This window comes from Macaca fascicularis, chromosome 12 (assembly GCF_037993035.2).
Source record: "Macaca fascicularis isolate 582-1 chromosome 12, T2T-MFA8v1.1".
Classification (NCBI taxonomy): Eukaryota; Metazoa; Chordata; class Mammalia; order Primates; family Cercopithecidae; genus Macaca; species Macaca fascicularis.
Genome location: NC_088386.1, coordinates 123,678,753 through 123,692,741, shown reverse-complemented (window position 1 = coordinate 123,692,741; position 13,989 = coordinate 123,678,753). Strand labels below are relative to the sequence as shown.

At 44.1% G+C, this 13,989-nt stretch overlaps 2 protein-coding genes across 2 annotated transcripts; both read right to left on the bottom strand.

Moving 5' to 3' along the window:
- Window positions 1-395: 395 nt before the first annotated feature.
- LOC123567970 (uncharacterized) lies at window positions 396-989 on the bottom strand. The gene has a single exon (XM_045367814.2). It carries the CDS (start codon window positions 919-921, stop codon window positions 547-549), a length of 375 nt encoding a protein of 124 aa, XP_045223749.2. The 5' UTR covers window positions 922-989; the 3' UTR covers window positions 396-546.
- An 11,623-nt stretch (window positions 990-12,612) lies between these two features.
- LOC123567972 (uncharacterized) lies at window positions 12,613-13,228 on the bottom strand. The gene has a single exon (XM_045367816.2). It carries the CDS (start codon window positions 13,162-13,164, stop codon window positions 12,838-12,840), a length of 327 nt encoding a protein of 108 aa, XP_045223751.2. The 5' UTR covers window positions 13,165-13,228; the 3' UTR covers window positions 12,613-12,837.
- Between the last annotated feature and the right edge of the window lie 761 nt (window positions 13,229-13,989).

Here is a 13,989-nt window from a genome sequence, read left to right as displayed (position 1 = left end):
AGTAAAAAAATAGAGATGGGTTACTACAAAAGGGAAAAAAGATTTTTTGGTGATGTAATCAAAATTATAGCAGTAAAATAAAGACCATGAAGTAGCAAAATTTAAAAACAAAAAAAGAAAATTTTAGAACACCTAGAAAAGACTCTATGGCCACAGAAAAGACAGAGCATATGTGGAACACAGGAGAAGACCTAATGCCTAGAGAGAAATGAGTTCAAAGAAGAAAACACGGTCAAAATCATGATCCCGCTTTGCTGAGCTCAAAACTCAAAATGTCCTGTATCTTCGTGCTTGAATGACATTGTACCAGATGTCCATGTGACTATCTTAACAATAGAAAGAATTCCTTAAACTACAGAGATGAGAACCAAGCAGAAAAGTGCCATGAAGTCCAGGTGACGGGGAGACAGCAGGGAGCACACAGGATGGGATGGAGGAAAGCCACAGCAAGGGGAGCAAGCTGCCTCCCTGTGTGGCACCTGCAGACCCGCAGTCTTACCAGCAGCATGAGCGCCTGCAGCCCCTGCCCAGAGGCTGGGTTCCCACCTAGCAGCAGCATTGCTTCTGGCAGCAGCACTTCCGTTGACAGCACCCCTTCTGCTGGCAACAGCCCTTCCCACAGCCACAGCCACACGAGCTGCAGGTGCGGCGGCAGCAACAGATCACGGGCGTACTACAGCAGCCCCCACAGCAGCTGCGGCAGCAGGGGCAGCAGCTGGAGCAGCAGCCCACCCGGTAGCACCTGCAGGTGGTGCAGCTGCCACAGCCACCACCACAGCCACCGCAGCCACCACCGCAGCCACCACCGCAGCCACCGCCACAGCCACCACAGCCACCACCGCAGCCACCACCGCAGCCACCACCACAGCCACCACAGCCACCACCGCAGCCACCACAACTTCCACAACCACAGCAACCCATGGTGTCAGTAGAGAGGACTCAGGAGAAGTGAGGATGGAGGACTCAGGAGAGATGAAGAGGTCTGATGCCTCCTTCTGTCCGGGGAAGCCCTTATATAGCAACTCCAGCAAGCCAAGCCCAATATATGGCCCATTTCTTGTTGTTGTTTATCCCATCTCTTGTTGTTGTTTATGAGATCTCGTAAAGATCTCATGAGTTGTCTTATGCCCTACCTCGTGAACGTCTTAACAAGCTAATAATGCTAAATTTAACTTTTACTCATCTCTTGAGAACACACCTCTAAGACGTTTGTGTTCGTAAGAACTTAAATATGTGTATAGTTTTTGCCCCAAGGCTTAAAATAGTGCCCAACACATTGTAAGTATTCAATAGGTATCTTTTGAATTAAATAAATGCCTAGAACATTTAAGGATAGTCTTCATTTCTTTATAACCATGAGAGACTGAATCCAAAGCCAGGTAAAACTCTTGTGTTTCTGTTGATACTTCTCAGTTGTCACAGGTTAGACAAAACATTGTTTTTCTCTCTATTGGAATTCATCACACAGTCTTAGGATCTATTAGAAAAAAAAAACAAAAAAACAAAAACTTCTCGGCTGGGCACGGTGGCTCACTCCTGTAATCCCAGCACTTTGGGAGGCCGAGGAGGGCAGATCACCTGAGGTCGGGAGTTCGAGACCAGCCTGACCAACATGGAGAAACCCCGTCTCCACTAAAAGTACAAAATTAGCCAGGCATGGTGGCACATGCCTGTAACCCTAGCTACTTGGGAGGATGAGGCAGGAGAATCGTTTGAACCTCAGAGGCGGAGGTTGCGGTGAGCCAAGATCGCTCCATTGCACTCCAGCCTGGGCAACAAGAGGGAAACTCTGTCTCAAAAAAAAAAAAAAAAAAACAAAAAAACAAAGAAACAAAACAACAACAACAACAACAAAACCTTCTTGAAAGAATTAGTGAAAATCAGAATCAAAAGAAAAAAGGCCAGGCGCGGTGGTTCAAGCCTGTAATCCCAGCACTCTGAGAGGCCAAGGTGGGCAGATCACCTGAGGTCAGGAGTTTGAAACAAACCTGGCCAACATGGTGAAACCCTATCTCTACCAAAAAATACAAAAATTGGCTGGATGTGGTGGCACATGCCTGCAGTCCCAGCTACTCAGGAGGTTGAGGCGGGAGAATCCCTTGAACCCAGAAGGCGGAGACTGCAGTGAGCCAAGATCGTGCCACTGCACTCCAGCCTGGGAGACAGAGGGAGACTGTTTAAAAAAAAAAAAAAAAAAAAAAAAATTAGACCAGCTACTCGGGAAGCTGAGGCAGGAGAATCACTTGAACCCAGGAGGCAGAGGTTGCAGTGAGCCAAGATTGTGCCATTGTACTCCAGCCTGGGTGACAGAGTGAGACTCCATCTCAGAAAAATAGAAAGAAACAGAGTAGGCATTTCTGAATGTATTATCTTGCACATTATATTTCGCCTTAAAACACAAATATTCTCTTTTCTAGCTCCTTGGAATTTTTCATTCACCAGAAGAATTGCTTGATCATTAAACATTCCAAAAACAAATATTGTGCTATGTGAAATCCTAAAAATACAATTATGTAGGGCCTACTCCTAAGTCATCTGCCAAGGGTGAGATTTCTGTTTGCTGTTTATCTGTTAAATAATTGGGAAAAGCAACAAAGTTTACATTTGGTGGCTGGCCTGCTCTCGTGCCTCTCTGGCATTTAAGACCCATGGAGAGGCTCCAGGCTTAGGCCTGCCCACACACTAATGGAATGTGTATTTGGAATGATCCCCTTCAGTCCACCTGACTCTACCTGTCAGGCCTCCATTTCCTGCCCCAGCTAGCCTGTGGGCGTGAGTAAGTCAGTAGGGTAAGGTCCTTGCCTGACTATCTCCAGAGTTTAAGGTCTGCCCGGCTAATCTCTGTTCTCCAGACAACTCACAGAAGAGGCTCATGCTGTGGGGACCCTGCAGTCCCTCTTGGAACTTATACTGCAGGTTCTGATCAACAATGACCAGGCTCTGCAGCGGCTGCCTGTCCCCCGGGATGTCACTGTCCGTGGTTTTACAACTGGCACCTCTTTCATAAGCTGACTTTTTGAAAGCAGAAGAAAGGCTTAAGACACCCTCCCCTGATACACCTCTCACAGGTGCGGGGCTGTGAGGATTCCTCCTGCTCTCCGTTTTGGCTGCCCAGCGCCCCACTTGAGACATTCATGTAATGTCTATGATGCCCACGTTAGAGACAACAAGGACCAGACTCCCTCAATTGGTTCCTGCTCCTTCCAGACCTGTCTGCCCTGCTGTATGAGACGGCTGTTCTTTTTGTTTTATTTTGTTTCTTAACGTTTTGACACAGGGTCTTGCTCAGTCAGCCAGACTAGAGTGCAGTGGTGCAATCACAGTTCACTGCAACCTCAAGCTTCTTGGGTTCAAGTGCTTCTCCATCCTCAGCCTGCCAATAGCTGGGACTATAGGTCCATGCCACTAGGTTCAGCTACAGACGGCTGACTCCGGACTCTGTTTGGGGACCTTGTTTTTGTGCTCTTCTGTCTTTTTTTTTCAGACAGAATTTCGCTCTGCCGCCCACGCTGAAGTGCAGTGGCACAATCTTGGCTTACTACAACCTCTGCCTCCTGGGTTCAAGCAATTCTCATGCCTCAACCTCCCAAGTAGCTGGGATTACAGGCGTGCACCACCACACCTGGCTAATTGTTGTATTTTTAACAGAGACAGGGTTTCACCATGTTGACCAGGCTGGTCTCGAACTCCCGACATCAGGTGATCCACCCGCCTCAGCCTTCCAAAATGTTGGGAGTGTAGGCATGAGCCACCGCGCCCAGCCTGTAGTGTGCTTTTGACATCACAGCTAAGAAGTATTAATGACCTCAGTAACCCCCAACCAGGCAGAGCAGTGCTCCTAATTCTTCTACTTTCCTGGACCTCTGTGTCCTCCAACACACACACAGTAGCTTTGGGGTTGGGCTGGGGGATGTCAGGCAAAAACAGCAGCAGTGACAGCACACAATGGCTGCCCTCCTCTCTCTGTGGAATGCAGATGTCTGATTTTTCAATTGGCCAAAAACCTCAATGTCTCAGGGTGCCTGTAGGTTGAAAGTGAAGTAATTTGGGGGAAATATCAGGGGATTCTTGGGCTCAAGTTTGCTCGAGCCATAGGTTTCAGTAAGTAATTCACCCTAATCTTATTCTCTGCAAGTATTCAGCATTTATTTTTATTATCATTAATTATTATTATTTTCAGACAGAGTCTCACTCTGTTGCCCAGGCTGGAGTGCAGTGGCGTGATTTCTGCTCGCTGTAACCTCCACCTCCCAGATTCAAGTGATTCTTTTGCCTCAATCTCCTGAGTAGCTGGGACCACAGACACGCAATACCACACCTGGTTAATTTTTGTGTTTTTTTTTAGCAGAGACACGGTTTCACTATGTTGGCCAGGCTGGTCTCGAACTCCTGATCTCAGTAATCCACCCACCTCGTCCTCCCAAAGTGCTGGGATGACAGGTGTGAGCCACCTCACCCAGCATGTCTTCAGAATTCTTATAGGTCATGCCCAGAACATCTTTGCTCAGGGAATTAGACCACACCTACAACCATTGCTTAGATTCCCAGGGAAACAACCTAGACGGGACACCTACCTCAAAACACGTTCACAACAGAGCTGAGGGTTGTTCCAAAATGCACACTGTGGGTAGTAACAGCACTTTCCCAAACACCTCAGAAGGTGCCACATCTAGACATCAGCAGTTGCCTCTGCCTCTTTCCTGAGTCCACGTGTTGTCATGTCAGGTTATGGAAATTGACATAGAACATTGAAAAAGAAAAATGGGGAAAATCGAGTGGTTTTTCTCTCCTCTAAGTTTTTTTTCTGAATTTAGAATAATAAATATAAGTTCATTATAAACAATTTTAAAATACAGAAAAACATAAAGGAGAAAAGTAGTAGTGCCTGTAATAACCTCTTTTACCATTTTGTCGTATTTTCTTCCATTATTTTCCTATGCCTTTTAAAAATGGAGATGGGGTCTTGCTATGTTGTCCAGGCTGGTCTTCAACTCCTGAGCTCAAGCAATCCTCCTGTCTTGGCCTCCCAAAACGCTGGGATTACAGACATGAGCCACTTCACATTGCCCCATCATTTTTCTATGTTTTGTTTTTTCCCAATATTTTTATTTTGGAGAATCTTAAACCCACATAAAATGTGCAAGAATATTACAGTAAAATCCTGTATACCATTTACTTAAGTTAACCAGTAGTTAACATTTTGCCATACATTTCATTTTAGTTATCTCTGTTTAATTTAGTTTAATTTTATATTTTTGTAGAGATGAGGTCTGACTATGTTGCCCACACCGGTCTCGAACTCCTGGCCTCAATTCATCCACTTCAACCTCCCAAAGGATTGAGATTACAGGAGTGGGCCACTGCACCTAGCCTTCTCTCTCCCATTTGAATGAAAGCAAGCTGCAGAAGTGGCATTTTACCCCTACAAATTTTAGTAAGTGTCTCCCAAAAGGGAGAGTTTCCTGTAGAACTACAATACTATTATCACACTAAATTTCCCTAATTATCCCAAGAATGTCCTATAATTCAGAATTGCATTTTTAATAATTTTTCATGTTAGATCCAATCAAATATGTATGTTTATTGAACTTTAATCTAGAATGGTTTTCCAGCATTTTATTTTTGTCCTGGAGAGTTGTTTTGCAAAATAACCCTCAATCGAGATTTGGCTGGTTGTTTCCTCATGGTCAGGTTCTGGTTAAACATTTTTGCAGAAATATTACACAGTCGATGTGTTTTCCTCAGTGCGTCACAACAAGTGTGTGACGTTAATTGATCCCATTTCTAGTGATATTAAATTTTATCACCCAATTAACATGGTGTCCACCAGATTTAGCTGTTACTAATCTACTGTTTTTTCTTTTTTTTTTTTTTAATTAATTTTTTTTTCTTTGAGATGGCGTTTTGCTCTCGTCACTCAGGCTGGAGGGCAATGGTGCCATCTCAGCTCACTGCAACCTCTGCCTCCCAGGTTCAAGTGATTCTCCTGCCTCAGTCTCCCAAGTAGCTGGGATTACAGGCATGCGCCACCAGCCCAGCTAATTTTTATATTTTCAGTACAGAGGGGATTTCACCATGTTGGCTGGGCTGGTCTCGAACTCCTGACCTCAGGCGATCTGACCACCTCAGCCTCCCAGACCACTGGTTATACAGGCATGAGCCACAGCACTCGGCCTCTTTTTTTCTTTTAATTAATATAGACTATTTCCTTGATTTTTTAATTATTTATTTATTTGTTTATTTATTTAGTTTTTTGAAACAGAGTCTTGCTCTGTCGCACAGGCTAGAGTTCAATGGTGCAGTCTTGGCTCAGCCTCCCGAGTGGCTGGGATTACAGGCACGTGCCACAATGACCGGCTAATTTTTGTATTTTTAGTAGAGAGAGGGTTTCACCATGTTGGCCAGGCTGATCTTGAATTCCTGACCTCAGGTGATCTGCCCACCTTGGCCTCCCAAAGTGCTAGGATTACAGGCGTGAACCACCGCGCCTGGCTATTTCCTTGAATTTATATGGCAAAATTAAAAGCATTGTGAATCTATAATTTTGTATCCCGGTTTTAAACTTAACATTTAATCGTATACAATTACCCTCATTATTAAATATTTGGTTTTCAGAAACTGTTTCTTAATGACCACATAATCGCCAATTACATATATAACTTCTGTAAATTACCTCATATTCAGTACTAAGCTCCCTAAGCAATTAAACATTTAGCTAACCATCTGGAAAAATAAACTTGGATACCAACCACCACGACCACCACAACAACAAAATGACAAAACGGGTTTTTTTCCTTCTTTTTTCTTTTTCTATTGAGACAGGTTGTCACTCTGTCGCCTAGGCTAGAGTGACAGTGGCACCATCATAGCTCACTGTACCCTCGAACTCCTGGGTTCAAGCAATCTTCCTGCCTAATCCTCCCAAGTAGGTAGGACATCAGGCATGAAACACCACATTCAGCTAATTTTTAATTTTGTTTTGTTTTGTTTTGTTTTGTTGTAGAGACAGGGTCTCACTGTGCTGCCCAGGCTGGTCTTGAACTCTTGGCCTCAAGTGATCCTCATGCCTCAGCCTCCCAAAGTGCTGACATTACAGCTGTGAGCCACTATACTCAGTGGGTTTTTTTTTTTTTTTTACTTATTTTAAAATTATAATAGACTTTTGGTTGCAAACATAGCATAGAGAGGGCCCACGTACTCTTAGTCCAGCTTCCGTCAAGGACATCTTACACAATATAGTATGACATAAAATGATTTTTTAAGTAAAACCCTTGCATCATGCCAAATCCCCATAAATTCCAAGGATCAAGTATTGAAATATAAAAAAGTAAGGCAACAGGGGTAGTATAAAAAATATGGGAGAATAGTACTATATTCCTGGACTGTGGAATACCTTGCTTAATATGGCAGCAATACCAAAAACCATACATGCTGATGTCATCAGACCCAACACCAGGTCGTGCGGGCGACGAAGTCCGTTGGAGTCAAAGGATTGAGAAAAAGACAGTTTGAGAAGTAAAGTGGGACCAGGGGGCCATCGTGATTGTGGAGGCTGCCGAAGGCCCCGAGCTCTGGGAGCCCACGCTATTTATTGGTAATCCAGCAAAAAAACAGGTGGTGAGAATGTGGGGATCAAAAGGGCAGGTGCATGATCTACAGCTGTGACAGTTTAGCATTTATGAGGAACATGTTCTGCTACTTGAGATAATGGGAATACAATCGATCTAGGAGCCTAGAAGCAAGGAGCCAGCCAGTCCAGATACATTCCAGAGGACATTATGTCACACTTGCAAGCCCTGCCTCGGTTTTTTCCCCAATACTCAGCTTTTTCCCAACAATACGGAAAAAAAATTGAGAGATGTGACTTATAAAATGTTTAAATTTCTGAGAAAAACAAAGCTTCGAAATTTCTAAAACTGGGGAAAATATATATGCATATAGGACAAAAGATTAATACCTTTATATGTAAGGAACTTTTATAAATTCACAAGGGGAAATATGCAAAGGAAAAATCAGGCATTTTAAAAAGAAATATAAATAACAGCTCCTTGAAAAATGAATGATTCCAGGTTGGGCACGGTGGCTCATGTCCCAGCATTTTGGGAGGCCGAGGCGAGCAGATCACTTGGGGTCAGGAGTTCAAGACCAGCCTGAACCACATGGTGAAACCCCACTCTACTAAAAATACAGAAATTAGCCAAGCATGGTGGTGGGCACTTGTAGTCCCAGCTACTTGGGAGGCTGAGGCAGGAGAATTGCTTGAACCCTGGTGGGGCAGAGGTTGCAGTGAGCCAAGATCATACCACTTCACTACATACAGCCTGGGTAACAGAGTGAGACTCCATCTCAAAAAAAAAAAAAAAAAAGAAAGAAAGAAAAGAAAAGAAAAATTAATGATTCCAGGCCAGGCATAGTGGCTCACACCTGTAATCCCAGCACTTTAGGAAACCAAGGTGGGCAGATCACTTGAGGTCAGGAGCTTGAGGCCAGCCTGAGCAACACGGTGAAACCCCGTCTCTAACTAAAAATATAAAAAATTAACCAGATGTGGTAGCCTGTGCCTGAAGTCCCCAGCTACTTGAGAGGCTGAGGCATGAGAATTGCTTGAATCCAGGGGGCAGAGGTTGCAATGAGCCAAGATTGTGCCTCTATACTCCAGTTTGGGTGACACAGCGAGACTCTGTTTCAAAATTAAAAAAAAAAGAAAAAGAGATTCCAGATTTGGGGCATAAAATGTATGGAACAAGCCTGGAATATCTTGTCACGACAGAAAACAAGGAAGCTACCAAAGGGTAATGGGTTCATATCGAGACAACAATTTAAGCATCAAAGAGAAAAATGGCTGCAATGAGCTAAAGCTTGTGTTTGTTATTCCTTTGCATTTCTTTGGACATGGTTTTACTACATCTACTTGCATTCCATTTCTGTTCATTTACTCTCCAGATGATAGGAAGTCCCGTTGTTTCCAGGTTTTTGCTATTTTTGACAGTGCTACTGTGAGCATTCTTATATGTATCTATAGAATTTACACACACTTAGGATGAAATTTCTGAGTCTGTGGAAATAAATGACAACCCACCAAATGAGTCCAGGTAAAAGCTATTTAATTATGCTTGCCATAGCAAAGTGATGGTTTGCCACAGCATCACTTGTGTTTTTGTGGACACTCAAAAGCAGGCAGAGGAATGGGAAAGCTTCATACCGGAAGAAGGGAAGGTTTCAGGTATGCCCAGATGAGAGGCTTTTGGTATAGAACATTGTAGACAGACTAACTAGAAGTGGGGCATCTTATGTGATTCGTTAGGAGTGCATATTCGACTCTCTCTAATTGGTCCTAAATTGGAAAAAGGGGATAAGAATTAGGGAAACTGCCAGTTATTAATTAAGTCCTGGCCATTTGGGGCTGATTGCCCTCGTTTGGCTTGCTGGACTGTTTTTAAGAGATAGTGGTCTGACTTCCTACAAGTCTGGTTGTAGCGAGTAGGCTGGATGCATGGACTGGTTAGGATAGATAATAGGTTGGTTTCCTGGGATGTTTGCTGCAGTTTACAGGTGAGAGATCTATTTCTATGTATGATCTGGCCACTGTTCATTTGTATGTTCTGTCTCTCCATCTCTAACATGCCATATAATATACTTATTTATGATGTGTGTTGTCTACCTCCCATGACTAAGTTACTAGTTCCATGAGGACAGATTTTTTTTTAATACTCTTTTTTTTTTTTTTGAGACAAGATCTCGCCCCTGTGGTCCAGGTTGGAGTGCAGTGGTGCAATCTTGGCTCACAGAAGCCTCAACCTCCCAGGCTCAAGCGATCCCCACCTCAACCTCCCCAGTAGCTGGGACCACAGGCATGTACCACCATGCCTGATTACTTATTATTATTATTAGTAGTAGTAGTAGTAGTACTGTAGAGATGGGTTTCACCAGTTTACCCAGGCTGGTCTTGAACTCCTGAGCTCAAGCAATCGGCCCTCCTCAGTCTCCCAAAATGCTGAGATTACAGGCATGAGCCGCTGTGCCTGGCCCATGAGGGCAGACATTTGTATCCATTTTGTTCATTAAAGCATTCTTGATTCCTAGAAAAGTGCCTAGTGCATCATAGATACTCAATAAATATTTGTAAAATGAGTGAATATCATGTATCTATAAAAATATTATGCTACTGATGCATATTTTTGGTTTTGCTGTTATCCTCACACTAAAGACTGTATCACTCGGATCCAATCCCCCCCATTAGTGCAGATGTGGTCCCAGCCCTTTCTCATTTTCGCGTGTCTTATTTTGCCCACCACAGTGTCTGATGCAAAGTTTGTGATTGCCAGATATATGCTGAAGCAAATTCATCTACTTTATATTATTACCTGGTTCTTTTGATCCACATATTGATGCTGAAGCTGACAGGCAAGAACAAGAAATAACCGCCGAGTCAGCACTGTAGCTCTTCATCTTTTAGGTCCATATGGAAACACACTTGAGTCAGGCAAGAAGTGCCCATTTTTCCTGGAGCCTTGTGAAACCCTCGTAACAGCCTCTTTTTGGAAGCATCCGTGGTGTTACTATTTACTGTAGGCTTTGAACTTGCCCCTGGACTAGCATCTTCTACAGTTCTTTTCACTGTAGCATTTCTCAAGTATCTACTTTCTGTGAGTGCTTCCAAGAATGGAAGAGAAAGAGAAGAGACCTCGTGGTCCAGAAGCAAGAAACAGTAAATCACCTTTCTCAGGCCCAGGGTGGCTGCCAACCCCACGGAGAAGTCTTCTGCCCCTTTCCCCATCTCTTGCTTTCAACAGGGAACAGAGTTAGGATCAAAATTATAATGGATATCTCATTTAAAAAAGGGCACTACATTCTGTAGATGGGTTTTTCAACATACACCATATGTGGCTTCACTTTCAGGGGACTCACAGATGTGGTCTGAAAGCCGCCCCTTGTGAACTCTGTATTTTTTTGTTCTTATAATATTCTTACTTACTTGTGATAGAATATAATTAAAGTGGGGTTGAGTGCAGTAGCTCACACCTGTAATCCCAACACTTTGGGACCCCAAGGCCAACTCACCTGAGGTTGGGAGTTCGAGACCAGCCTGGCCAACATGGTGAAACCCCATCTCTACTAAACATACAAAAATTAGCCAGGTGTGGTAGTAGGCGCTGGTAATCCCAGCGACTCGGGAGGCTGAGGCAGAGAATTGCTTGAACCCAGGAGGCAGAGGTGGCAGTCAGCCGAGATCGTGCCACTGCACTCCAGCCTGGGCAACAGAGTGAGACTCCATCTCAAAAATATATATATATTTAAAGTGGATATAGTGTTTTAGTAGGTCACAACTTTTATGAATAATTTATTCAAATATGACCACATTAGTATTTTGTGACCATAATCTGCCAGAAAGACAATTAACTAGTACTGATGATAATTTTTTTTAATTTCATTGAGCTGTAATTAAATTTTAGTCTGTTAATAGAACTGAAACCAAAATAACCAAGACCTAAATAGCTTTAGGTGTTGAATTTCATCTGGCTATAGATGCTGAGGTTAAAATCTGTTAGAAAAGTTGAATCTAAGGGTAGAGAAAAAGTGATGAAATAAAATCTTGTTGATACAGTTTTCTGAATGTTTTCTAATTCAGATAAGAGGATAATAGAAGCCAACAAACTTTACCCCTGTGTGAAAACCTGTTAGGAACAGATTGTTCATGATTTCTTTTCTTTTTTTATTTTTTATTTTTTATTTTTTTTAGACAGAGTCTCACTCTGTTGCCCAGGCTGGAGTGCAGTAGCATGATCTCAGCTCACTGCAACCACCGCCTCCCAGGTTCAAAGTGATTCTCCTGCCTCGGTCTCCCAAGCAGCTGGGACCACAGGTGCCCACCACCACACTCAGCTAATTTTTTGTATTTTTAGTAGAGACGGGGTTTCACCATGTTGACCAGGCTGGTCTCGAAGTCCTGGCCTTAACCTCAGCCTCCCAAAGTGCTGGGATTACAGGTGTGAGCCACTGCACCCAGTTTATTAGTGACCATTCTTTTTTTTTTTTTTTTTTTTTTAGATGGAGTCTTGCTCTGTCGCACAGGCTGGAGTGCAGTGGTGACATCTTGGCTCACTACAATCTCCTCCTCCCGGGTTCAAGTGATTCTCCTGCCTCAGTCTCTCAAGTAGCTGGGACTACAGGCACCTGCCACCACACCCAGCTACTTTTTGTATTTTTAGTAGAGACGGAGTTTCAACATATTGGCCAGGCTGGTCTCGAACTCCTGACCTCGAACTCCTGAACTCCGCTCACCTCGGCCTCCCAAAGTGCTTTGAATACAGGCGTGAGCCACCGCGCCCGGTCTATTAGTGATTATTCTAAATCCATCACAAACAAACATAGGGAGTATTAGTTTTCTAGATTTAATTGCATCTTTCCTCTAAACACATTAGAATAACAAAAGAAAGAAGGAGATGTCCATGAGCCTTTAATGCCAGTTTTATGTGGTTTATTGGGAAAATATTGTCTCAGGTTTACAGAAACAGAAAGCAGGAGCAGACATGCAGAATACAGAAACTACAGAATGAAGGAAAAAGGAATAGAAGCAAACATTTCAATAGTAAAATTTCAAGAAAACATAGCATGAAAAATATCCCTCTGTTTTGTTGGACTCATACTTTGATTGGTGCTTGATAGAGAAGGTTTGTGTTGGTGGTTTTCATGTGCAGGCAGGATCTCAGAGACCAGGGAATGTGGATAAAACTTCTTGTGACTTTCATATCAGAGAAGACTGGCAGGAGGGAGAGAACATTTTACCAACAGGACAGTTAGTTACCTGCAGCATCTTCCCGGAGGCCTGGGACCTGCCTAGCAGCAGCATTGCTTCTGGCAGCAGCACTTCTGCTGGCAACAGCCCTTCTGCTGGCAACAGCCCTTCCCACAGCCACAGCCACACAAGCTGCAGGTGCGGCGGCAGCAGCAGATCACGGGCGTGCTACAGCAGCCCCCACAGCAGCCGCGGCAGCAGGGGCAGCAGCTGGAGCAGCAGCCCACCCGGTAGCACCTGTAGGTGGTGCAGCTGCCACAGCCACCACCACAGCCACCACAGCCACCACCGCAGCCACCACAGCCACCACCACAGCCACCACCGCAGCCACCACAGCCACCACAACTTCCACAACCACAGCAACCCATGGTGTCAGTAGAGAGGACTCAGGAGAAGTGAGGAAGGAGGACTTGAGAGGTGAGCAGGTCTGATGCCTCCTTCTGCTGGGGGAGGCCCTTATGTACCAACTCTGGGGAGAGGAGGGGGAAGACACATGACCACTTCCTTATTATGGTTTGGGTCAATTGTCATGGGAGAATCTCATAATATATTATTTACTGCCCTTTGGAATGGGAGCTAGATTTATGAGATTACTTGTTTTGCTTATTTTCTGAGTCGAATGTCCTAAAAATTCCAGTAAGACCTCCTGAGAGTCATGGGAAAGCGGGTATTATCAACAGCCTTGGGCACACTCAGAAAGCCCGTATAGTACAACAGCAATGCTTGACTAGATGGTCCAACATTCGAACAACGAATAAACATTATCAGGAGGCTATTCCTGTACAGTGCCCAGAAATTATCTTACCAAAGTCTGGAGAAATGACAGGTATCTCCAGCACAAATGTCACTGCCAACTGCAGAAGCAGCCGGATACTCTCACTGGAGATTGTCCACCCGAGAATGTAAGATTTGGTCCCCACCACACAGTTACAAAGCCTGGCTCTATGTTTCATTTTTCAATATATTTAACATTGTGTTGGCCAGGTTTGGTGGCTCATGCCTGTAATCCCAGCACTTTGGGAGACCAAGGCGAGTGGATCACCTGAGGTTGGGAGTTCGAGACCAGCCTGGCCAACATGGTGAAACCCCATCTCCACTAGAAAAAACACAAAAAGTTAGCCGGGCATGGTGGTGCCCTGACCCCCCAAGCCTTACTTCCTGCTCTAACTCACAGGCCAAATCATGGCTCAAAA